This window comes from Nyctereutes procyonoides, unplaced genomic scaffold (genome assembly GCF_905146905.1).
Source record: "Nyctereutes procyonoides isolate TBG_1078 unplaced genomic scaffold, NYPRO_anot_genome, whole genome shotgun sequence".
NCBI classification, from domain to species: domain Eukaryota; kingdom Metazoa; phylum Chordata; class Mammalia; order Carnivora; family Canidae; genus Nyctereutes; species Nyctereutes procyonoides.
In genome coordinates, this window is record NW_026575044.1 from 42,300,394 (window position 1) to 42,327,624 (window position 27,231).

The following is a 27,231-nucleotide window of genomic DNA, read 5'->3' on the forward strand; positions in this document are numbered from 1 at the left end:
TCTGCCTGTGTCTCTGCCTCTCTGTGTCTCTCATGAATAAATAAATAAAATATTTTTTAAAAAATTACAAAGATATACATAACAAGCTAAAAAAAAACAATTTCAAAAAAATTTTTTGAAAGCTAAAAACAAAAAATTTCAAAATATGCTACATAAAATTATCATAAAATATTATAAAAGGAATGAGTCTGTTTTTCAAAATTACAAAAGCCGCCCCCAAAGATATTGCTTATTATGATTAAGCATTTGTTTACTTTTTTAAAGCTTCTAAAGAGTATTCAAGAATAATATATTAAAAACTATCAATTTTCATTAAAATAAAAAGCAAATGAAATATAAACTAGTATTTTAAAAAATAACTCTTAGAGAAAACTGGAACACATTACCAAAGAATATTACAAAATTGGACTTCATTCTCTTGAATTTAACACTTAGCTCTAGCAAATACAAGTAACTGTGAACACACTTTTCAACAAATGATGCCGGGACAACTGGATATCCAAATGCAAAAGGATAAAACTGTGATTCTACCTCACATCATATATAAAATTAAATTCAAAATGAATCAAAAATATAAACGTGAGAGCTGAAACTCTTAGAAAACATACGTGTACATCACGGTGACCTTGATTAAGGCAATAGTTTCTTTTTTTTAAATTTTTTTTATTTATTTATGGTAGTCACACAGAGAGAGAAAGAGAGGCAGAGACACAGGCAGAGGGAGAAGCAGGCTCCATGCACCGGGAGCCCGACATGGGATTCGATCCCAGGTCTCCAGGATGGCGCCCTGGGCCAAAGGCAGGCGCTAAACCGCTGCGCCACCCAGGGATCCCAAGGCAATAGTTTCTTAAATACGATACCAAATGCAGAGAAACAAAAAGAAAAATAGGTTAAGCTGACTTCAAGAAAATATAAAATGTTGTGCTTTGAGAACACTAGCAAGAAAGTGAAAAAGCAACAAGAGAAAGAAAATACTTGCCAACCACCTAAGGTAAGGGGCCTAGTATCCAGAGTATATAAAAAACTCTTAGAAATCAACAAAAAGATAAATAATTTTAAAATTTGTGAAGGATCTGATCAATTCACCAAAGAATATACACAGATGATCAAAAAGGACATGAAAAGATGTTTAATATCATTAGTCATTAGAGAAATGCAAATCAAAAAAACACAAGATATCACTTCATATTCATCAGGATGGCTATAATTTAAAACAAATGAACACAAAACAGAAAATAAGTATCACTGAAAATGTGGAGAAACTGGAACCCTCATACATTTCCAGTGGGAATGTAAAATGTAAAATGACACATCCACTGTGAAAAACACTTTAGTAGTTCCTCAAGAGTTAAAGGCAGAGTTACCACGTGGTGCAGCAACTCTACTCTTGGGCATACACCCAAAATAAATGAAAACATATTATTGTCTGGAATTAGGCAATTACAAAGTCTGAAGGAAGAGGCTTTAACACTGCCTGCCCTCTCTTCTACAACCAACCAAAAATTTGGGCAGTTTCCAAAACCACTCTGAGGTTCAATAATTTGTCAGAAAGACTCACAGAACTGTACTGAAAGGTATTATAATCATGGTTACAGTTTATTATAAGAGACGACTTATTACAATTTATCACATAAAGGTTATTACAGTTTATTACAGATTAGACTAATGTCAACCAAAGGAAGAAACTCAGAGCAGAGTCTGGGGGCTTATAAATACAGAGCCTCCAATGGTCCTTTCCCATGGAATCAGAACACATTACCATCCTGGATAAATGTGCGATAAAACAGAGTATTGCTACCCAGGGAAGCTCACCCCAGCTTCAGTGAACAGAGTTTTAATTGGACATCCATTACATAAGAAAAATGGAGTGACTAACTGCCCAGGTGTTTGATGACATGGTTGGCATTTCTGGTGTGGCAGTCCCCACCCTAAGATTATTTATATAGCCAGTCTCTCAAACCCCCCCCACCCCCACTAACCCAAGCACACTAAAAAATAATCCTATCAGGTATAAATTCCCTCCCAGAAGCTGAAGGCAAAGGTCAAACTCTGGACAAGGCCAAATTCTTTAACACACCTTTTCACAGAAAAGCTTGTACAGAGGCGCCTGGATGGCACAGTTGGTTAAGTGTAGGACTCTTGGTTTCAGTTCAGGTCTGATCTCAGGGTTGTGGGTTCAAGCCCATGTCAGGCTCTGTACTCAGTGTGCTGTCTGCGAGAGATGCTCTCTCCCTTTCCTTTTGCCTTTCCTGCTCATGCATGCATGCTCTCTCTCTCTCTAAAATAAATAGTCTTAAAAAAAGAAAAAAAAAGAAAAGCTTGTACACAAATGTTTATAGCAGCATTTTAGCCAAAAGCTGGAAACCATGCAAACACACCAACTGATAAGCGGAAAAATAAAATGTGGCATATATCCATTCAACAGAATATTATACAGTCATTACAAGGAATAAAGTACTGATATATGCTAAAACATGGAGGAATGAACCATGAAAACAAATATCAAATGAAGTAAGCCAGACACAAAGGCCACATGTTATAAGATTCCAGTTATATGTAATGTCCCAAAAGGTAGGTTCTTAGAAACAAAAAGGAGATTAATGGTTGCCTGAGTATGGGCAAAGAAGAGAAAGAACTAGGAAGAACAGGGATTCTTTTGGGGGTGACAGAAATGTTACAGAATTAGATAAGGTAATAACTGCACAACATTAAAGTGGCTAAAATGGTTAATTTTATCTAGTTTTCAAAAACCTAGGAAGCGTGGGTGGCACAGTCGGTTAAGCACTGGACTTTTGGTATCTGCTCAGGTCATGATCTCAGGGTTGTAAGATCAAGGCCCAAATGAGGCTCCATGCTCAGAGTGGAGTCTGCTTGGGATTCTTTCTCCCTCCCCCTCTTCCCCTCCATCTGTGCTCACTTGCTCACATAAATAAATGAATCTTTAAAAAAAAAAACAAAACTATATTAGCACCCTTCTCTCAAAGAACATATAATCTAATAATAAAAGAGAAAAAGGATCACTCACAATTTTAACTAAAATACAGAACAGATTGAAAGCATTAAAATTTGCTAAGAGGGTCCAAGATAGTGGCACAGAAAGACTCTGAACTCACCTCCTCCCACATAATAAATCTATTCCTATATAGGGCAATTCTTCCAAAAGAAGACAGGACTGACTGCACAGCTTGTATATAACAAATGATAAAGGGGCCAATAGGGAAAAGTAGGAAAGATATGGATACAAGAACCCCACTGTTGACTAAGTGGCCTACAGTAGAGAAGGATATTGATGAGGAGCCAATGCAGACTCACCTGCCCTCAAACATAGCAGTTTAAAGGGCAAAGAGACTATAAATCAAGGAAAAACATTTACTAACATTAGAGCCTCCAACAAATAGGTATAGAACCAACAGAATTTTCACTGGGGTAAGAGGCACCAGCAAGTGCCATTTTTACATTCTGCATCTACCTTGTAGTCTAAACAGCAGCAGGGTTCAAGTACTTCACCAATATGATAGGCACACTCCAGACCTGTGGCCCACTCCAGCTCCAGCCCTCAAAGGTGCTATGCAGTATGCCCCAAATCCCAACCACATCAGCCTAGCTCCAGCCATCCTGCCAAGGCAGCCCCAAAACAGCACCCTCCAGGACGCAACTGACCTGTGCTCACAGCACAGCACATGCTGTGCCTATGGATATATCCTGCCTATGCCCACTTCCACTCCAGCAATTCCACAGAAAAGGCCACAGAATAACATGCCCCAGGACCTCAAAGCCATGCCCACTGCAGCTCCAGCCAGCCTGCCAAAGTTAGCAGGCAGTCCTAAGAGGGAAGTTCATAACAATACAAACCTACCTAAAGAAACAAACAAACAAAACCCAAACAAACAATCTAACCTAAACTAGAAAACTAGAAAAGATCAAAGTTAGTAGAAAGAAGGAAATAATAAAGATCAGAGTGGAAATAATTGAAATAGAAAATTTAAAAATGGGAACCCTGGGTGGCACAGTGGTTTAGCACCTGCCTTTGGCCCAGGGCGAGATCCTGGAGACCCGGGATCAAATCCCACATCGGGCTCCTGGTGCATGGAGCCTGCTTCTCCCTCTGCCTGTGTCTCTGCCTCTCTCTCTCTCTCTCTCTCTCTGTGTCACTATCATAAATAAAAATTTTAAAAAAATTTTAAAAAAAAGAAAAAGATCAATGAAACTAAAACCTTATTCTTTTAAAACTTAAAATTGAAAAAACCCAGCCAGACTCATCAAGAAAAAAAAGGGCTCAAATGAATAATAGCAAAAATGAAAGAGAAGTTACAACTGAAGCCACAGAAATTCCTAAGTGACTATGTATCACAAGACTACTAAAAAAAAATTATATGAAAACAAAACAGAAAACCTGGAAGAAATGGAATAATTCCTAGGAAACACACAAACTTCCAAGACTGAATCACAAAGAAATAGAAAATCTGACCCATTACAAGTAATGAAATTGAATCAGTAATTTAAAAACTCCCAGAAAACAAAAGTCCAGGATCAGATTGCTTCATTTATTATTCTACCAAACATTTAAAAAACAGTTAACTATCCTTCTCAACTTATTCCAAAAAATTAAAGAGAAAGAAATGCTTCCATACTCATTTTACAAGGCCAGCAGAACACTGATACCAGAATCAGACAAAGATACCACTAAAAAAAGACAGGCCACATCAACAAGAGTAAAGATAAAAATATGATCATCTAAATAGATGCAAAAAAGCACTTAATATATATAACATCCATTTATGATTTTAAAAAACCTAACGGAGTGGGTACTAAGAACATATTAGGTATAATAAAGGCCAGATATGATAAACCCACAGTTAACATAATACTCAACGGTAAAAAGCTGAAAACTTTTCCTCTAAGATCAGAAATAAGACAAGGATACCCATTCTCACCACTTATTCAAAGTATTGGAAATCCCAACCACATCAATTAGGCAAGAAAAAAACCAAAGGTATTCAAATTGAACAAGTAGTAAAAGTGTCACTACTTGCAGATGACATAATATCATACATAGAAAACCATAAGGCTCCACCAAAAAGATACTAGAATTCAGTAAAGTTACAGGATACAAAATGAACATATAGAAATCTGTCGCATTTCTATACACTAATAACAAGCTATCAGAAAGAAAAATCAAGAAAACAATCCCATTTATAATTGCATAAAAAAAAACCAAAATACCTCGAAAAAATTTAACCAAAGAGGTGAAAAATCTGTACTCTGAAAGTGTTAAGATGAAAAAAACTGAACACTAATAAATGGATATATACTCTGTTCATGGACTGGAAGAATTAATATTGTTAGAATGTCTACACAACACAAAGCAATCTACAGACTTAATGCAATCCACAAAGTACCAAAGGCATTTTTAACAGAACTAGAACAAAGAATCCTAAAATGTGTATGGAACTGCAAAATACCCTAAACAGACAAAGTGATTTTAAGAAAAACAAAGCTGGAGGTCATCATGCTCCCCGATTTCAAAATAGATTAAAAAGCTTTACTAATCAAAACAGTATGGTACTAGTACAAAAAAAACACACATACATCAATGGAACAGAAAAAAGAACCCAAAATAAACCCACACATATACAATTCAACATTTGGCAATTGTTTTAATAATAAAGACTTGGGCAAGATGCTGTATTAGTTTTCTACTGCTGCTTTCGGAAATGTCACTTTCACAAAACACCAGAAAAGACTTAGTTAACTTCCAAATTAAAGGATACTAAAGAGGGACACAGGGGTGGCAGAACAGGTTAAGCCTCCAACTCTTGGTTTCAGCCTCAGGTTATGATCTCAGGATCATGAGATAGAGCCCTACATCGGGCTCTGCACTCAGCAAGCAATCAGCTTGAGAGTCTCTCTCCCTCTCCCTCTGCCTCTGCCTTCCTGCTTGTGCTCTCTCTCTCCCTCCCTCCCTCAAATAAATAAAATAAATCTTAAAAAAAAAAAAAAAAGGTACTAAGGAGACATGACAACTGAATGGAGGGCATGATCCAGGATTTTATTTTGCTATGAAGGATATTTCTGGGATAACTAGTAAAACCGGAATAAGGTATATGGAATAGATACTAGTGCTATATCAGTAACAGTATGGTATCAACATTAATTATAGTCTTAAAAATTATGTATATAAATATCTACACACAAACATGCACATAGAGAACAGATACGTGAATATTTTATGTGATTCTTGCAACTTCAAGAAAAAAAATCCCATTGTATAGCTCATAAAAAAGCATAAGAAAGCTGGAGATAATTGTGGAAATAGAGAAATTTCGCATGAAGTCGAAGTCAGGGTAACAGAACTATTCAGGCTAGAAACTGAACATTGAGAGGAAATATAACTGAGGATATTCACTAGAATGGGAGAGAAATACTTAAAAGGTTTTAAAAAGCTATTAAAAGGAAATGTCCTCTCAGTAATTAGTTGAACTGATTACTCTAAGAGATGACATAAAAAATGACATAAAACAAATTTAAGATGGGTTAGACAAATTCATTCACAGCAGCTACTGAAGAAAACTATACAAGCATACCTCAGAAATATTCCAAATTCAGTTCCAGATGACCACAACAAAGCTAGTATCACTTTAATAAAGTGAGTCAAAATAATTCTTGGTTTTCCCAGTGCGTATAACAGTTATGTTTACACCATACTGTTAACAGTAAACTAAGTATGCAATAGCATTATGTCTAAGAAAACAACATGCATACTTCATTACCAAAAAATGCTAACCATCATCTGAGCTTTCGGGGAGTTATCATCTCTGTTCACAGATCACCAAAACAAATGTAATGAAAGAGTCTGAAATACTGCAAAATGTGACACAAAGTGAACAAATCTTGTCAGAAAAATGGTGCCAACAGATGTGGTCGATGTAGGGTTGCCACAAACTTTATATTTTAAAAGACAATATCTGCAAAGCACAATAAAGCGAAGCACAACAAAACAAAGTATGCCCATATTTTGGCAAATATTTCTAAACTTTAAAAACTGTTATCAAAGGAGACAAAAATGTTGCTCTTTGGTGTTACAGAAATATCCCTGAACTGGTTCAGTCAGTAACCTCAGTCATTAATAAGTATATTACTTTTGACATTCTTGTACCTATACATAGTTCTAGCGCAAGAGAATTATCTAATTAGGGGAATTAAAAATTGAAGAGAAAATATTTTAGTAGTTCAGACAACCTACATCTCAAAGTAATATTTTTAGCAAATGTAACCAGAATCTACAATGGACAATAGCTTTGAGAAAGCATGAGGTGGGGGTGCCTGGTTGGCTTAATCAGTTAAGCATCTGCCTTTGATTCAGGTCATGATCTCAGGACACCACATCAGGCTCCCAGCTTAGCAGGAAGTCTGCTTCTCCCTCTCTCTCTCTGCCTCTTCCCCTTGCTTGTGCTGTTTTGTCTCTCTCAAATAAATGAATAAAATCTTTTAAAAAAAAAAAAAAGAAAGAAAGAAAAAGCAAAAGAGAAAAAGAAAAAGAAAAAGAAAAAAAAAGAAAAAGAAAAAGAAAAAGAAAAAGAAAGAAAAAGCATGGGGTGCCTGGGTGGCTAAGTCAGTTAAGCATCCAACTTAGATCTCAGCTCAGGTCTTGATCTCAGGGTCCTGAGTTCAGGCCCCATGTTGGAGTCCATGCTGGACATGAAGCCTACTTTAAAAAAAAAGGGGGGGGCATATCTAATAGACAATTAATTTACACTTACCTATTACTTCTTTTAACTGATTTGTTCTGCCATGGTGGATCTATCACAATTACATCATATGTTTTACTACCTGAAAACAAGCAAACAACTTCAGAAAATATCTTCTGTAGGTGATTACTTTTAAAACTAAAGTGGATTTACAACAGACACGAATATAATGGAATGCAACAAAAGGACTTATAACATTTATTCAAACAATAATTTAATCTAAAAAAAATTAAGATTTCCTTTATAATTTAGTACCCCTAGGATTTTAACATCAGTTCACCTATTGCTATTTTTGCAAAGACCACCTGTAAATAACTACAGTTCACTTAGCTGGATACCAATCATTTGTAAATGCCCTTTATGTCTTCATAGCCATATTAATATGGTCTTTTTAAACCTAAGTGAGGTGTTATTTTTGATGAGGGAGGGGGTTCATTTCTTTAGCTTTTTTTAAAGTTCATTTTGAAATAATTTTGTTAAAACTGATACAAAGACCATAAAATAATCTCCTCAGTTGTCTACACATCTTTTTTCCTGGCCCAGGATCCAAACCAGGATCCCACACTGCATCTGGTTGCCATGTCTCCTCAACCTCTTCCAAACTGGGAAAGTTCCTCAGTCTTTCCTTGTCATGTATGATCTCGACAGTTTGAAGGCTATTGGCCAGTTATTTAATAGAAAGTCTCTTAATTTGGATTTGGTATTTCCTTGTAATTAAATTTATATTATTAATGTTTCGCAAGAATACTACCAAAGTAATCAAAAACACATGTCAAAATGTCTCGTTATTGTGATACTACCTTTAATCATTTGGTTAAAGTGTTGTCTACCAAGTTTCTTTAGTTTTCACTTTGTAATTAATAAATATCTTGTTAGATACTTTAAAACTGTGCAAATATCCTGTGTCTCATCTTTTCAACTACTGTTTTGAGATCTAATCACTATAATGTTTGCCAAATGGAACCTTGCTAGTTCCATCATTCCACTCACACTCATTGCCTGGAATCTTACTGTAAGGAAGAGCTGTATCTTCTGCTTTTATAAACATAGGTATATTTTGGTAAATGTACAATTTCACAAGTAATCAAAACAGTGCAAATTGCAATGAGAATGTAATGGTTTTTAAACTATTATGGTGACAAAAATCAAAAACAGCAGAAAACGTTCAAACATAATTTTCCCTTTATTATCCTGTCACTTACCCTGAAGAATTTATGACACCGTGACATGAATAATTACTCAAGTATAACATGGATTGACAGCAATTAAAAGCAGATTTTCCTTAATGAACTATGTCATTTAATAACTTAAAATTTTTATATTAAATATACAAATAGCAATAGTATATTAAATTGATCATTACAGTTCTTTCCTACTGCATCTCTCAGAAATACCTATTAAATACATATAAATCACTGAGATAAACAATTGATGCAGATTAATCCATGTATTCCTTAAAATTACCTTCAGAAATAGATTATTATGATAACCATTTATAAACTAGGAAACTGAACTCAGTTTTGTGAAATAAAAGACTAACATTTAGCTTTAGAATCTAAATTCATATCCAGGTGTGTATGATGATGGACTTCAACCTTTAAATTTTGTTAACATTATATAGGAAAATATTTCAAGAAATTTTAGACAATAAACTTGAACACTAGCTTAAAATGTAACCTAAAAGGCAAGGGTGTTAATATTCGTATCTGAAGTGAATCTACTTTGTCATAAGGAAAAGTTATATAAAACTGTTTGGCCAGGGACACCTGGGTGGCGCAGCGGTTTGGCGCCTGCCTTTGGCCCAGGGCGCGATCCTGGAGACCCAGGATCGAATCCCATGTCAGGCTCCCGGTGCATGGAGCCTGCTTCTCCCTCTGCCTGTGTCTCTGCCCCACCCCCTCTCTCTATGACTATCGTAAAAAAAAATAATAATAAAATAAAAATAAAATAAAATAAAAAATAAAAAATAAAAAAAACCTGTTTGGCCAGGGACACCTGGGTGGCTCAGCGGTTGAGCGTCTGTCTTTGGCCCAGGGCATGATCCCAGGATACAAGATAGAGTCCCACATTGGGTTCCCTCCCATGGAGCCTGCTTCTCCCTCTGCCTGTGTCTCTGCTTCTCTCTGTGTGTCTCTCATGAATGAATAAATAAATAAAATATTTCTCAAAAAATTGTTTAGCCAAACCCAATTGTATCCTGAATTCCTAAGTACAGAGCAGCAACTATATTTGTTTCTATGGAGACTAATTATTTTTTGACCCTTTGTTCTTAAGTACTCTTTTAAAAAATTTTTAAATGTTTTTAAAAGACAAACAGTATATGTTCTCATTCATTTGGGGAATATGAATAATAGTGAAAGGGAATATAGGGGAAGGGAGAAGAAATGTGTGGGAAATATCAGAAAGGGAGACAGAACATGAAGACTCCTAACTCTGGGAAATGAACTAGGGATGGTGGAAGGGGAGGAGGGCGGGGGGTGGGGCTGAATGGGTGACGGGCACTGAGTGGGACACTTGACGGGATGAGCACTGGGTGTTATTCTGTATGTTGGTAAATTGAACAATAAAAAATTAATTTATTAAAAAAAATAAATAAATCAAAAGTCAGCATTTTAAAAGAAAAAAATCACACAGAGAAAATTAAGTGTTTATGCTAGCCTCATAATGTTGATCCACATCCAGCATTCAGACTAGATCTTGACTTTTGAGGCCACAAAAAAATTACATTTTTCTAATAACATAATAATTACTTACAGTTCAGAAGTGGATGCATACAAGAAATGTCAGACAAAAGAAAACTGCTTTTGGGTGGCACCAGGTATTTCTGCCCCATTAAAGTAATCATTTTTGTAAAGCTAGAGTTGTTTTCAACAACCCGTGAAAATAAATCCTGTTCTGTAACAGATATATCTTCTTCCATCAATTGTAATGCCTGAAGTTCCGTTTCATTCAGAGAAGGCAAATGCTTCGCCATTGCACATAATTCTGACAAATTGCAGGTATCAAGTGGTAAGGTAACAGGCTCACTACACTTGTCCCATTTTTCAGAAAGTGGATGAAGAAAGCCACTTTTGAAACCTTCTTGGATTAACTCTGAAGAGCCATCCAAAATCAGTCCCCTGATCTGTAAGAAAAATTTGTTAAAATACATTAAAAGGTCATTTACATTAAAACACTTTCTCTAAAAAATGAAATTCCTACTATGCCTTGAATATATGAACTTATGGATTGAAATCAATATTTTAAAGCTTATACTAAAATAATTTTATAATAAAATGTAATGGTAAGAATATGAGTATACCTTTTAATTGCTGTTTCTTAAATGTGGAATAAAACAAACGTCAAAAATTCATTTAAAATTAAAAAAACGGGGCAGCCTGGGTGGCTCAGCGGTTTAGTGCCACCTTGAGCCCAGGGCCTGATCCTGGAGACCCAGGATCGAGTCCCACGTCAGGCTCCCTGCATGGAGCCTGCTTCTCCCTCTGCTTCTGCCTCTGCCTCTCTCTCTCATATGAATAAATAAAATATTAAAAATAATAAAATTAAATTAAATAAACAATACCTATAAAAAACGCATTCTTAAAAATGTATTATGAGTCTGCAAAAACAAAACAAAAAAAGATGAATTTGACATGTTTCCAGAAGAAAATAGAATTCCGGGGATCCCTGGGTGGCTCAGCGGTTTAGCGCCTGCCTTTAGCCCAGGGTGTGATCCTGGAGTCCCGGGATCGAGTCCCGTGTCGGGCTCCCGGCACATGAAGCCTGCTTCTCCCTCCTCCTGTGTCTCTGCCTCTCTCTCTCTCTCTCTCTATGTCTATCATAAATAAATTAATTAATTTTAAAAAAAGAAAGAATTCCTAATCTATAAAGCAAATTAAGTTGAAATCACATTTAATATTAAATTTTTCTAGTGATCTAATTTCAAAATCAACTTACCTTTAAATTTATAATATATTGCTTAAATTGTAAAAAAAAAAAAAGTATTAAGTGAGCTATAAACAAAGTTTTGTAAAACTACAACTACAGTAATTATACAATTAAAACTTAAGTTCCACTTCAAGGTAAGATGTAGTAGCAGAGATCAGATTTAACTTGTCATCTGAAATTATATTTTTAAAAAGTATAAAATTATTTTTTAAAGGTTTTCAAGACCTTGGATGGATGTCAACATCCATCAAGTGAACAACAATGGTCCCAAAAAAGGAGAAACAAATAATTGCTCCAGCTTACAGCCTTGAGAAAGTTTCCAGGCAGCAGCACAACAAAGGAGACCCATTCAGAGTCCAACAGTCCTTCTGAGTTGAGAAGATGCTGCTGCAAGTCTGGAAAGGTCAAAGCAGCTAGAGTTTGCAAGGCAGGGTATCAAAGAGGACAGAGCAACACAATTCTTAAAAGCTGCAGAAGAGTCCACTCAAGTCTACCCAAGGTCTGGGAAAGAAAAAGATGTGAAATGATCAGAGAACAATCCACAAGGCTCCCAACCAGCCAGAATGGAAAATCTCCTAATTTACAAGGCATCAAGTGGACTACTTAAAAGGGTATTGCCTCATGAGTAGAGGAAAAAATAGCTCTAAAGATTGCTCTAGTCCTAACTAAAAAACCTTAAAATAAGCTACAAAACTTTAAAAGAAAGTCACAAAAGCATCAACCAGTTTCAAAGTAACTTTGTCAAAGAACAAAGTTCAAGAATATGTATAGGAATATGATAATATCTAGTACCCAAAAAGCTAAAATTGAAAGGACTTACAAAAAATGAAATTATCAGGTATGTAGAGAAGATACAACACATTATGGAAGAATAATCATTCAATAGAAGCATGCAAGAATAACACGGATGATACAAATAGTAGAAAAGGTTGGACAGATTTACTTGTAGCCCATTTAAGTGATTAGGAACAAAAGTAGAAAAGGATAATATGGTATTTATCATAACCATATTCATACATTCAAAAATGTAAACCAAAATCCGAGTATGTTGAGACACAAAAATTACTAAAAAAAATAAATAATAGTTGAACTTCTGGAGAAAAAAGTACATACCACAGAATAATTGTGGATTGAGTTCCAGACCACCAGAATAAAGCCAAGTTATTGCAATAAAGTCAACCATTTGAAGGCAAGGGCTGCAAATGACTCATCTGCATTTTATAAATCAGATTATATACTCTTTTCTATAATCATTACATTTCTGTCCCTTTGGTGTAGTCTTTCTCAAAATACGGTATTTGGACTACTTCTAAATCACCTGATTGGAATTATCTGAAGGTCGTTAAAAATAAAAATTCCTGGTACCATATGGGAGACTTCGGTGATTTAGTTCCAGGCCACAATAAGGTGACTATTGCAATAAAGTGAGCCGAATGAATTTTTTGGTTTCCTAATGCATATAAAAGTTATATTTACACTATTCCATTAAGGATTCAATAGTACTACATCTCTAAAAACAATGTATATACCTTAATTTTAAAATATTTTATTGCTAAAAAAAATACAGACTATTAATCTGACTTTCAGCAAGTCATATTCTTACTGCCAGAGGAGGGTCTGGTCTCTGTGTTGATAGCTCTTGACTCATTAGGTGGTGGTTGCTGAAGGCTGAGGTAGCCAAGGCAATTTCTTAAAATAAGACAACAACAAAGTTTTCCACATCAATTGACTTTTCCTTTCATAAATGATTTCTCTGTAGCGTGAACACTATTTGATAGCATTTTACTCACAGTTGAACTTCTTTCCAAACTGGAGTCAATCCTCTCAAACCCTGTTGCTGCTTTACCAACCAAGTTTATGGAATATTCTAAGTCCTCTCTTACCATTTCAGCAATGTTCACAGCATCTTCACCAGCAGTAGATTCCACCTGAAGGAACCATTTCTTTGTTCATCCATCAGAAACAACCTCTCATCTTGTTAAAGCTTTATCATGAGATTGCAGCAATTTGGTCACATCTTTAGGCTCTACTTCTAATTCTAGCTCTCGTGCTATTCCCACCACATCTGCAGTGACTTCCTCCACTGAAGTCTAGAGCCCCTCAAGGCCACTCATTAGAGCTGGAATCAACTTCTTCCATTCCTGGTAATGATGATATTTTGACCTCTCCCGTGAATCACAAATATTCTTTTTTTTTAATCACAAATATTCTTAATGGCACCTAGAATAGTGACTCTTTTTCAGATTTTCCATTGACTTTGTGCCCAGATCCATCAGAGGAATCACTGCCTGTGGAAGCTATAGCCCTATGAAATGTATTTCAATAATAAGATTGAGTTGGAAAAAAAAAAAAAAGATTGAGTTGAAATTACTCCTTGATCCATGAGCTACCAACTGGATTTTGTATTTGCAGGCATGAAAACAACATACATCTAATTGTGTATCTCCATTAGAGCTCTTGGGTCACCAGGTGCATTATTAATAAGTACTACTTTGAAAGGAATCTTTTTTTCTGAGGTCTTTTTTTTTAAGATTTTATTTATTTATTTATTCATGAGAAACACAGAGAAAGAGAGGCAGGGACACACACAGAGGGAAAAGCAGGCTCTATGCAGGAAGCCTGACATGGGACTCGATCCCAGGTCTCCAGGATCACACCCTGGGCTGATGGCAGCGCTAAACCGCTGAGCCACCTGGGCTGCCCAGTAGGCCTTAACAGTAGGTTTAAAAGATTCAGTAAGTGAGGCACCTGGGTGGCTCAGTCAGGTAAGCATCTGCCTTCAGCTCAGGTCATGATCCCAGGATTCTGGGATCAAGTCCCACACTGGGCTCCCTGCTCAGTTCTGTCACACACTCTCTCCCAAAATCTTCTCCCTCTGAATGTGCTTTCTCTGTCACTTTCTCAAAAATCTTTAAAAAAAATTTTCAGTAAGCCATATAAACAGATATGCTGTCATGCAGGTTTTGTAGCTCCACTTATAGAGGAAACACATAGCAAATATACCATAATTCTTTTTTTTAAGATTTGAAAGGAGAGAGCATGTGTGCCCATGAGCAGGGAGAGAGACAGAGAGGAAGAAAATCCTCAAGCCAACTTCCCACTAAGTGCAGAGCCTGACACAGGGCTTGACCCCAGCACCCCAAGCCAAAATCAAGTGTCAGAAGTTTAACCAACTCAACCACTCAGGTGCCCCAATTTAGCATAATTCTTCAGGGCCCTGGAATTTTCAGAATGGTAAATGAGCACTGACTTCAACTTAAAGTTACCAGCTTCATTAGCCCTTAGTGAGTCAACCTGTTCTTTGAAACTTTGAAGTCAGGCCTTCTCTTATCTGTGAAAGGCTTAGCTGGCATCTTCTTCCAATAGAAGGCTATTACATCTACATTAGAAATCTGTGGTTTAGTGTAGCCTTCAATAATGATCTTAGTTACATCATCTGGATAACTTGCTGCTTCACCTCGCACTTTGCAGGTGAAGACACCTTCTTAAACCTCATGAACCAACCTCTGCTCGCTTCAAACTTTTCTTCCAACAAACTCCTCACACCTCTTCTCAACCTTCATAGATTTGAAGAGAGTTAGGTCCTTGCTCTGGATTAGGCTTTGACTTAAGGGAATATTGTGTATGGTTTGATCTTCTATCCAAACCATTAAAACTTTCTCCATCTCAGCAATAAGGCTGATTTCACTTTCTTATCATTCATATATTCACTGGGTTAAGACTAAACTTTCTTCAAGAACTTTTGCTTTGCATTCATAATTTGGCTAACAGTTTGGTGAAAGAGGCCTAATTTTCAGCATATCTCAGCTTTTGACAGGCCTTCTTCACTGAACTTAATTATTTCCAGCTTTTGATTTAAAGCATGAGACATCTTGGAGTGCCTGGGTGGTTCAGTCGGTTAAGCATCTGACTCTTGATTTTAGCTCAGATCATGATCTCAGGGTCATGAGATTGAGCCCTGTGTCGGACTCTACACTGGGCATAGAGCCTGCCCTCCCCTGCCACCCTGCACTCTGTCTCAAAAAAAAAAAAAATTAAGTATGAAACCAGCAACTCTTCCTTTCACTTGAACACTTGGAAGGCAATTGCAGGGTTATTAATTAACCTAATTTCAAGACTGTTGTGTATCAGGCAACAGGGACCTAAGAAGAGGGAGAGAGATGGGAACAGCTGGTTGGTGGAGACGTAAGATCACACAACACTTATTAAGTTTGCCATCTTACATATGTGTAGTTTGCAGTGCCCCCAAACAATTACAGTAGTAACGCCTAAGATCACTCATCACAGATCCCCATAACAAATGTTATAATGAAAAAATTTAAAATACTACAAGAATTATCTAAATGTGACAGTCACAAAATGAGCAAATGCTGTTGGGAAAAATGGCACTGACTTGCTTGAGATGCAGGGTTGCCACAAAACCCATTTTTTAAAAAGTATGATATCTGCAAAGTGCAATAAAGCAAAGCACAATAAAACAAGGTATGCTTGTTCAATGCAAAAATGAAATATAGACTAGGTTGTATTAATAGCAGGTATTGATGAAAAGATTAGTGCACTTGAAAACAACACAATAAAAATGTTCAATATGAAAAAGACAGAAAAAATATCTGAGGAAGTAATGACCAAAAATTTCCAAATTTGCTGAAGACTACTAATTCACAGATTCAAGCTTAACAAAGGAGGAGTGGAAAACTGCGGTAAGAAACATCATAATCAAACTGCCAAAAATCAATGATAAAGAAAAAATGTTCAAAGCAGCCGAAAATTTCTACTTTCAACCAAGATGGAGTCTCAAGAACAACAGCTTTCAAGACAGGACATCAGGAAATAAAACAATGAAAGTAATCATAGGTAAGCCCTATGACTGCCCCAGCTAACTGCCTGGGAAGTTTCCAGGCCACAAGAAAGACGACTCTGGACAAAAGCTAGGAGAAATCCAGAGCTGAGTAGACAAGGCAGAGAATATAGGGAGGTCAAGACAAGAATCCACAGGATAGAGTACCAGAGAGGAAAGAGCCACAGAGAGAGAGAGAGAACTATGAAGATCTATAGACAGTAGCACCGGAGAAATTCCCCTAAGAACTAATATGCTTAGGTGTATAAGGGAATTATCCAAGGCCAGAAAAAGAACCACCCAAAAAATAGAAGAAACAGTGCCAGGAGTTCACACAGGGCCAAGAATGGTGCCTGTTTCCAATATTCAGATGGAGAAACTTTATGATTCACCAGGCAAACAGGAGACAATTCAACATGTGTCTCTGTGTGAGGAGAGGTACTGACAGCTGGTCATCTGGAATATATACTACAAACACAAGGATGGTTACACATAAAGAAAAAATCAAAGAGAAATACTAGTAGAAAAATCAGCTATTCAATCTCCACAGATGCTTAGAAAACATTTCATAAAATTCAATAACCATGTTTGAAAATAACAATAAATAACAGATAGAGGGGCACTTGGGTGGCTCAGTCAGTTAAGTGTCTCCCCTTAACTCAGGTCATAGTCCCAGAGTCCTGAGATTGAGCCCCACGTCAGGGGCTCCCGCTGAGCAGGGAGCCTGCTTCTGCTTCTCTCTCTTCCTCTCCCTCTGGCCTTCCTCCAACTGTGCTCTCTTTCTCACACTCTCTCACTCTTTCAATCAATAAAATCTTTTCTCTCTCCCTCAAATAAATATATAAAATCTTTAAAAACTATACTGTATTATATTTTCCAGCCTATACAATTACAAACAAGAAATAAATTAAAAATACAATAAATGGAAACCTGTAAGTAAAAGTATTACTGTTTTCAGAAGTTTATAAGTATGACCTGGAAAACCCATGAAATTAAGAGGAAAAAAATACAGCAACTTAGTAAATTGGCAAGACTTTTATAAAGAAAATCTTATATAATGTTAACAGAAACTGAAGTAAATGGAAAGATATATTCGTGTTACCAACATCTTAAAGAAGTCAGTAGGCCCTAATTTATAAATTTAACTTGATGCCATAAAAAGTCCAATTGCTTATTTTTCTAACTAGAATTAAATTGATCCTAAAATTCATATGGGAAAATAAACAAAACAGAATAACTCTGTAAAAGAGCAGTAAGGATGGGGGGAGAGGTGAGCATACCAAATATTAAAACATACTCAATTATATAACCTGAAAAGAAACTGGAAAATAGACAAATTAAATAAATATAAAGTCCAGAAATAAACACATGTGTACGTGCAATTCACACTTCATATCTAAATGAATCAAAGATATAAATGTGAAGTGAAATCATAAGTATTCTAGAAGAAAACATGGAAAAATTCTTTATTTTTTTCCTCCATGGGAAAATTCTTTTAAAGCTTTGAAGAAATTCCATTTTAATTAGGACTAAAGTATCTAGAACTTCTAAAAGAAAAAAAAAAGAATAAATTAAATAAAAATATAACTGTGCATGTGCTAAAAGACAATCAAAATTAAAATGACAAACTGGTAAAAATATATTTGTAATGTATATCACAAATGTAATGTATATCACTATTTTCCCTAACATATAAAGAGCACGTAGTAATTAAGGACACAATTTTTTTAATATGCAAAAGAAACAAATAGTTCACATTAAAAAAAATGCAAATGGTTTTTAAATATATGTAAAAATACTTAACTACACTCCTAATAAGAGAATGCAAACTAAAATCATACTGAAATATAATTTTTTACCTATCAGATTGGCAAAGATCAAAAACAACACATCACATACACTGTGATGGTAAGGATGTGGGAAAATAGGCAAAATCACACATTTTTAGGGATGCCTCAGTGGCTCAGAGGTTGGGCAACTTGCCTTTGGCTCACATCATGATCCCGGGATTCGAGACTGAGTCCCACATTGGGCTCCTTCAAGGAGCGTGCTTCTTCCTCTGCCTATGTCTGTGTCTCTCATGAATAAATAAATAAATCTTTTTAAAAAATTACACATTTCTGGTTTGCTAATAAGATGATAAAACCTCTCCAGTAGCAATCTGACAATATCTATCAAAAGGTTAAAACCTCTGAAACTAGCAACTTAATTGCTTGAAATGCATTCTGTAGATACACACAAATATATATGGAAAGCAGCATGTGTATAATATACATAAATGTCAGTAAAGACTAATAAAAGTTGAACAACAATGAAACATAAAACAATTTGTAAAGTATGTTTTTACCTGAAGGGAATAAAACAAGGGGCAAAATTGTATCAAGTATGCTACCATCTAAATAAAAAAGAAGCAGGGGAATATATGTCCATACTGTCTTTCATATATGAACACTACCACTGGACAAATACACTGGGAGGAGGAAGCAGTGACTGAGGGATGGGGATTAGAGAAAGACTTTACTATATACTCTGTACATTCATTCACCAAATGAATGCATTATCTATCTAAAAATAAAGTTAATATTAAATAAATTAAATAAAATACAAATCTGATCCTGTCATCTGCTTTCAACAGCTTCCCAACACCTTTAAGTCTAAATGTCTTAAGGTAGACTTGGAAATCCTCACATAATGTGACTTATTACCCCAGTTTCATCTCTAACCATTCTCTCCACATTCCACAGTCCAGCCATCCTGAGTCTTTTTCAGTTCCTTAAACAAGCTTTTTCCATTTTGCTTCTAAACTTTTGTAAATTGCTATTCTTCTCAAAGCCTTCTCTTCATCATCCCCTTCATATGACTAATGCCTACTGCAAAGACTCAACTTATACGAAATCAGTGCCTCCATTAAGCTTTCCTTGACACCGTATCCTCAACTCTAAGTTGGATGCCCACTCTATCTGCCCTCACAGTATACTAAAATTGTCCTATGATACTGTTTTTTATGATATATAGTTTAGTTTTATTGTCTGTGTCTCTCAAGAAAGTAAATGCTGCAACAGAAGCACTATATCTCAACTTCTACTGAAGTCCCAGGGCTAACACTGTCTGGTTGCTGGCATTTAATGAGTATTTGTAAGTAAAGTGAATTAATGTACTTAATAAGTGAGTGAATAAGTGTATAAATGAATTAGATAGGAAGAAAAGGAGGGGCACAGATAGATTCAGTAATAATAAGACAAGTTCTACTATAGTCTTTTCCTTAATATATGTTCCTTACGATTATCTACATATCTTGTCTATTAACAGTCCTCATACCAACTTCAAACATTCCATGAATTCAAGAAATTCTATTCTCTAATTTCATTTAACATCTTAAAATTGTTCAGCTTTCGGGAACCCTGGGTGGCGCAGCGGTTTAGCGCCTGCCTTTGGCCCAGGGCGCGATCCTGGAGACCTGGGATCGAGTCCCACGTCGGGCTCCCAGTGCATGGAGCCTGCTTCTCCCTCTGCCTGTGTCTCTGCCTCTCTCTCTCCCTCTGTGACTATCATAAATAAATAAAAAAAATTTAAAAAGAAAATTGTTCAGCTTTCTCATATCAGATCCTTGATTTTTGCAAAGTTCTGCAGTTTAATCTTGCAAGTGACATTTCCAGGCAATAGAAATATTTCCAAAATTAACAAACTAAAGCAGACTTTTGTTATTGAAAGACAGCATTTGTATATTCAGATATCTTCAATACGTGTAAAATCCAACATATTAATGAAAACCACAATGAGATACCACTCCACACCTATTAGGATGGCTTTTATTTTTAAAAAGGCAAACAGAAAATTTTAAGTATTAGAGTGTGCAGAAACTGGTTCCCTTGTGCATTGCTGGTAGGAATGTAAAATGGTGCAACTGCTATGGAAAACAATTTGGCAGTTCCTTAAAAAGTTAAATACAAACATGATCCAGCAATTCACATCTGGTTATATTCTGGAAAGAACTGAAAGCAGAGACTAAAATAGATACTTATATACCAAATATTCATAGCAGCATTATTCACAAGAGCCAAAAGGTAGAAAGAACCCAAATGTCCATAAACAAATAAATGGATGAACAAAATGAAGGTGCAGTCATACAATGAAATACTACTCAGTCATAAAAAAGGAATAAAATTCTGATAAGGAATGAAACTGGAAGACATTATGCTAAATGAAATAAATCAGACACAAAACGATAAATATACGATTCCATTTATATACCTATAATAGGCAAACTCAAAATATAGAAGGTAGAATAGAGGTTCGGGAGCTGTGGAAATAGGAAAATGCAGTTATTTAAACAGTGTAGATTCTATTTGGGATGATGAGATTCTATCTGGAGATGGATGCATGGTGATTATGGCACAATATTGTGAATATACTTAATGCCACTGAATTATACACCTAAAAATGGAAAAACAGCAAATTTTGTTATGTACATTTTCCAACAAAAAGAGAGAAAAAAATCTTACATCCTACCATCAAATTAACTCAATATATTCAAGACCGTATTTACTATCATCCCTCCTAAGACAAATTCCAACCCCAATCTTCCCATTTTGATCAAAAAGTTTCCTTAGAGAGTTAAAGCTTAAAATACTTGGGTACCCTCTGCTTCTTCTCATTTAACTACTAGATCCTCTTTATCACCACGTTCTAAAAATACATCCCTCACCTTGTTCATGTTTTCTACTGCAATTATTTTAAGTTGTTTTACCTATGGATGACAGACTTTAAAACTTAACAAATTTCTAAACCTAACCAATATAGTACAAGTTTACTAATGTTAAATAGTAAAACTAATAGAATATAAAATTTTAATAAAAACTGGTTTGAATTATTACTATAAAAATAATAAATAAATCCATTATTAAATTCTAACTCAGATCAAAATAACTGCTTAATTTTTAAGAACATCCTTATTTATATTGTTCATTTATACTACACATTAATCTTCCAAGGTCATCAATGAACATTTTACACCTTACCTTTGTATGGTATTCCATTGCATCCAATTCACCTTGATTGAAAACAACACATCTTTTACGCTTCTAAAGAGTAAATTACAGGGAGAAAATTATGTTACCATCTATCACAATATTGATATTTTGAAATGTACTAGTATCTCTTTTTTATCATATTTTCCATAGTATCTCAGTCTTTAAGAGGTTAATTGACTGCTAAGGTCGAAATCAGTGAAAAGTGTATGGACAAAGGAAATAAGCTTTCCCAAATAAAAAACTACTATTTATTATCATCATCATCATCATCATCATTACTACTACTACTACTACTACTACTACTACTACTACTACTACAGGCTTACTGAGTAATATAAGGTCACCTAAGCTATTAATAAGAACTAGTAACAATGATAAAATGTAGCAGGGACATCCATAGAACACCAGAAAACTGGGACACTGTATAAAATTACCAGTATCATCTAACAGTTATATATGGTATAATTCTCAACCTCTTCATTTTTGAGGAGAGGAACTATTCATATACTATCATTCAAAAAAAAAAAATCCAGTGCATTTTCAATAGCTCTTTATGATTGATCTGAAAGCTAGGTGCAAATCAGGTATACTAACACGGTTCTGTATCTAACAACTTCATAGAAAAGAACATTTAAGACAGTGCAAAATAGAGCAGGGACTTCATAATTCTTATTGCTGAAACACTAATGTCTATATGGTTGCATACTCCTAGTAGGCTAACAATAAATGCTTGCTAGCTGAATAAATAAATGAACTGAAGAATAAGCTAGTTGTATAATTTGCTTTAGCATGTCAGAAATAAGGTGAGTTTTGTCAAGATGATTCATTACATATGCTCATCTATATTTTTCTATATTAAAATGACAAATTTATCCAACGTAACAGTGTAAACATTAAAAGATGCCCATACTTAGCAAACTGTAAATGCTTATTTGTCTGAACTAGTAGTAGTTATGATAATCTATATACTATTTTGCTGAAATCTCAAACTATATGTTTTCTTTCCTATGCCTGACAGTAAAGGCTCAATAAATATCTGCCAAGACAAAAAAAAGACGGAATAAAGAAATTACAAACATATTAAAAGTTCTACTTCAGGAAACTAGAACAATGTATTAAATTATCTCTATTACTTCCCTTATTCTAATTCTCAACATGCTTTCTTATTTAGTATCTTTCTTCATGGCTATCAATTATAAGATACTGCATTTATCTTGTCTCATCCCTTCATGTACAACAGCACACAGAAAGATCTCAAACACATATGGGTGAGTAATAAAAGTTATTCCTATCTCTATCAAAGAAAATCTTAATATAATGTATCCAAAACAGACTTTGTATAATCACCTCTGAACTCTTCAGAAACACACAAAGTATTAAAGCATAATTAATTTGATTTCGTATGGCATTCTTGAAACATCACCAAAAGACTACACCGGTGCATATACAAATATGTATACTTTAAGAACACATACAATTTTCTATAGCAGCTTTCTATTTTTATTAATAAAACTTTATGAAATATCATCCCCTTCTTGCAAACTTCATTATGAGTTTATCCCCAAAGGACAGGTCTCTAAAAATCTCCCAAAATCCAAATACTGTTTTAGGATTTTGCAGACAAAGCAGCAGTGGTTGAACAAAAACAGCTGCAAAAACATACAATTAATACAAATGACTAAGCAGAAAGGGCTTTTTGTTATTGTTGTTCAGTTTTAATTTACAGAGCATTCACTTTTAAACAAACTTTGCTTACTTTTGAAATATGCAAATATGGCCTAAGAATGATAGAACATTAGTAAAAAGTTAAAAATTACACTGGATAGAACTTTCTACACTTTGCTGTTTTTAGACTTTATAAATTATATTTAAGATATTGGAATGATAAATTTCTTTTGCATGTTCTGTAGAAAAATAAAAACACATTAAAGCTGTCTACCTTCCCAATAATAGAAAGGCAGTTTTCTTCTTTAACACCATCCACTGGATATTCCTTTTCATTCCTCTGTTGGCATTCATTGTGAACAGCTGAAATTATGTAAGGTTTGGTGACATTAAATAGCTCAGATCGAAAAACATATTTCTGTATAGAGATTTCACAATTTCCTCTGTCATCATTATCTGGCTGAGTGGCAGAGTCAAAAGCATTAAATGTAGCAGAGGTTCCTCAAAAGAGGTCAAAGAATCCATTTGAAGAGAATCAAAGTGAACAGATGAAGTAGGCTCATTTTTACTGCAACAAGGCTCATGATGTTGGTGAAGTTGATAGTTTATGTTGTTAATGAAAGAAAGATGATCTAGTAACCATCCTGGTGACAGCTGGTGCACCACAGACATTCTCTTCTTTTAAAATCGAAAAGCAAAAAGCAAAAACAAAAACCTCTGGAAATGAGGGTTTAGATGTAAAACCCAACTTTTCAGATTAACTTCTTAAACGTCCAACATATCAATAAAAATATACTTCATATGCACAGGTAGATTTCATGTGCAAATATATAAACTTAACACATACACACAAAAGAATTTGACATTCATGATACGTTAAGGAAAAACATAATGTTTTAATATAAACTTTTAATTTCAGCGTTGATAATTGAAAATTTTCAGTCACTTGAGCAAAAGAGCATTAAAACATGATCTTATTTCTGGAATCTCAGTTGAATCCTCCTATTTTCCTGAGCCCCTCCACACAACCTCCTGTTCCATATTTGAATCTAGCCACTAGGTCCACATCCTCCAAGTCAGGAAGTCATTCAATTCTTAAAGGTGAGTGTCCTGTCAAAGCAAAGAATACTACATTATCTACGTGCATTCATTCACCCTTTTTAATGAGATAAACCTAGAGAAGCCACAGAATTTCAAGAAAAGTTGTTAGCAGATCAATCCTTGTTTTTTCAAAGCACATTTACCATAATAAGTCAGCTCATTAATATGCCCAGTAACCATTGCTACCAATGGGAGAGCAAAAACCATGAAATCGAAGACTGGTCTAGACAGAGCACAATGCAATTTTAACAGATTTCAGAAATACCAAACCCTAGCAAAATTGCAAGGTTATTGGTTCTGAGCAGTCCTCCTCCGGCAATTATGTTTTTCAAAACTTATTTTTTAACAACAACATAAAAAAAAAAAGGTAAAGTTCTGGATATGGCCTATTAAATCTAGTGTAATGGAGAACTTAAGAGTGGGACAGAAAAAGATCTACATTAAGTGGTTAATAGCACGATTAGTAATAGTCGCCTTTAGATCCAAACTTCCAGCTCCATGTAGTATTAGCAATATAACTAGTTATATTAGTTATTTAATCTGAGTCTCAAATCCATCTTTTTTTTTTTTTATGACATCTCGGAAGGCGGTTTAGAGAATTAAATGAGATACTCTACGTGAAGCGCTGTGCAGTGCCTAACACACAGCAACTTTTCAAACAAATGCTATTAGTGATGGTAATCGTGGTATTTGGTCCTCCCCCTCAGAGTCACCACCTGCAGGGAGGAGCTGATGTAATAGCTAGTGAGAGCTAGAAATTTAGTCCAGAAGACTGAAACTGAAAACGCGACGTGCCCCAAACTACAATTCTAGTTAACCGCAAAACTGCTCCAAGAATCAAGTACCAGGACCTGGGCTCAAAGCTTTTCATTCCCTCCAGGTATTGGGCAGTACTTGCCTGAGTTCAAACTCAGGGAAGCAGGTTAGTCCAATTTAGGCAAAGTAAACTATTGCGCTGAAACTCTCCGGCCCCTACCTCTCCCCTTCACATCCAACCCCACCCCTACTCCCTCGGCTTCCTCCCGGCTGCACTCGCCGGCCACCGCTGGGGACCAGGACGCCCGAGCGGCAGCTACACCAGCTCGAACCTCCAAGGCGGCTCCGCCCACGCTCAGCAGTCCTCATCTCCCACCTCACCGCTTCCCTTGTCAGAAAAACTGCACGACGCCTCCGCCTTGCATCATGAAAGCAGCACCCCTCTAACCAGCGGTCATGTGAGACTCCACTTTCACGGTAAAGGAAAGAAATTTCTCTTTTCGCTACGAGACAAGGGCGCGGCCATGTTGCTGTACGGAAAAATCATTTCCAGGGCGTTTTGGAGCGCTCTGTCCGCTAATCAGAGGCAGACAGCTCCCGCGCCCTCAGCGCTAACTTTAAAATCGGCCTGGACTTTGGAGCGGACACTTGCACTTACCAGAGTCGCCGGGGTGCTGAGTGAGGCAGCGGGACGCCAGCAGTACGCAGAATTCCCGCGACGGAGAGCGGCGTGTTAAGAGTTGCGCACGCGCCCGACGTACGTGATGACGTAGGCGCCGGCGGAGATTTCAAATTCGAACTGCGCCGGCGGGTGCGGGGAGGAGTTGGGTGTTTTGGCGGCTGTGGTCCTACCTCGCAAATAGTTGCACGGATTCCGGATTCGGCCCTTGGACTGTATCACGAAACTGGAAGGAAGGTAACTAATGACTTTGGGCTAATTTTGTGCCGGCAGAACTGTTCTGAAGGGAGAAAGCGATGGCGCTAACAACTTAAGATTCAGAGGCTCTGAGGGACAACGATTTTAGTGTCTACTCTTGTGAGGGCTCCGGGCCGAGTCTGTGCGAGGCACCAGTTTCCCGGAGTTTAAGAAATTCCTACTGACGGAGACCTGCAAGGGAGGAGAGGACCGAGGGGCACACTGGTGGAGAGCAGAGAATGGAGGGAGGAAAGGGGAAGAATTGCCGGGAGCTTGGGGGGAAGGACAGAATGAAAAACTGTTTGAGGTGTTGCCTTTGAGATAGCAGTGTAACATCCTAGTGGGCGTGTAGGGAAGTCTTAAGCCATATTTTTTTTAATTTTTTTTAATAAATTAATTTTTATTGGTGTTCAATTTACCAACATACAGAATAACACCCAGTGCTCATCCCGTCAAGTGTCCCCCTCAGTGCCCGTCACCCATTCACCCCCACCCCCCGCCCTCCTCCCCTTCCACCACCCCTAGTTCATTTCCCAGAGTTAGAAGTCTTTATGTTCTGTCTCCCTTTCTGATATTTCCCACACATTTCTTCTCCCTTCCCTTATATTCCCTTTCACTATTATTCATATTCCCCAAATGAATGAGAACATACACTGTTTGTCTTTCTCTGATTGACTTACTTCACTCAGCATAATACCCTCCAGTTCCATCCACGTTGAAGCAAATGGTGGGTATTTGTCGTTTCTAATGGCTGAGGAATATTCCATTGTATACATAAACCACATCTTCTTTATCCATTCATCTCTCGATGGACACCGAGGCTCCTTCCACAGTTTGGCTATTGTGGACATTGCTGCTAGAAACATCGGGGTGCAGGTGTCCCGGCGTTTCATTGCATCTGCATCTTTGGGGTAAATCCCCAGCAGTGCAATTGCTGGGTCGTAGGGCAGGTCTATTTTTAACTCTTTGAGGAACCTCCACACAGTTTTCCAGAGTGGCTGCACCAGTTCACATTCCCACCAACAGTGTAAGAGGGTTCCCCTTTCTCCACATCCTCTCCAACATTTGTTGTTTCCTGCCTTGTTAATTTTCCCCATTCTCACTGGTGTGAGGTGGTATCTCATTGTGGTTTTGATTTCTATTTCCCTGATGGCAAGTGATGCAGAGCATTTTCTCATGTGCATGTTGGCCATGTCTATGTCTTCCTCTGTGAGATTTCTGTTCATGTCTTTTGCCCATTTCATGATTGGA

General features: G+C 36.4%; 2 protein-coding genes across 3 annotated transcripts in view; one reads left to right on the forward strand and one right to left on the reverse strand.

Annotated features, from left to right (window-relative positions):
* Positions 1 to 25,630, reverse strand: part of METTL4 (methyltransferase 4, N6-adenosine) — a 38,914-nt gene extending 13,284 nt beyond the window's left edge. Inside the window, 6 exon segments of the mRNA XM_055324034.1 lie at positions 7,761 to 7,830; positions 10,503 to 10,872; positions 21,531 to 21,593; positions 23,482 to 23,709; positions 23,712 to 24,317; positions 25,446 to 25,630. Of these exon segments, the coding sequence (XP_055180009.1) occupies positions 7,761 to 7,830; positions 10,503 to 10,872; positions 21,531 to 21,593; positions 23,482 to 23,709; positions 23,712 to 23,879 (899 nt within the window). The 5' untranslated portion in view covers positions 23,880 to 24,317; positions 25,446 to 25,630.
* Positions 25,631 to 25,883: 253 nt separating this feature from the next.
* Positions 25,884 to 27,231, forward strand: part of NDC80 (NDC80 kinetochore complex component) — a 46,263-nt gene continuing 44,915 nt past the window's right edge. For both annotated transcript variants that reach the window (XM_055324593.1, XM_055324594.1), the window contains exon 1: positions 25,884 to 25,980. The gene's annotated coding sequence lies outside the window, so the exon portion shown is untranslated. The remainder of the gene's footprint in view (positions 25,981 to 27,231) is intronic.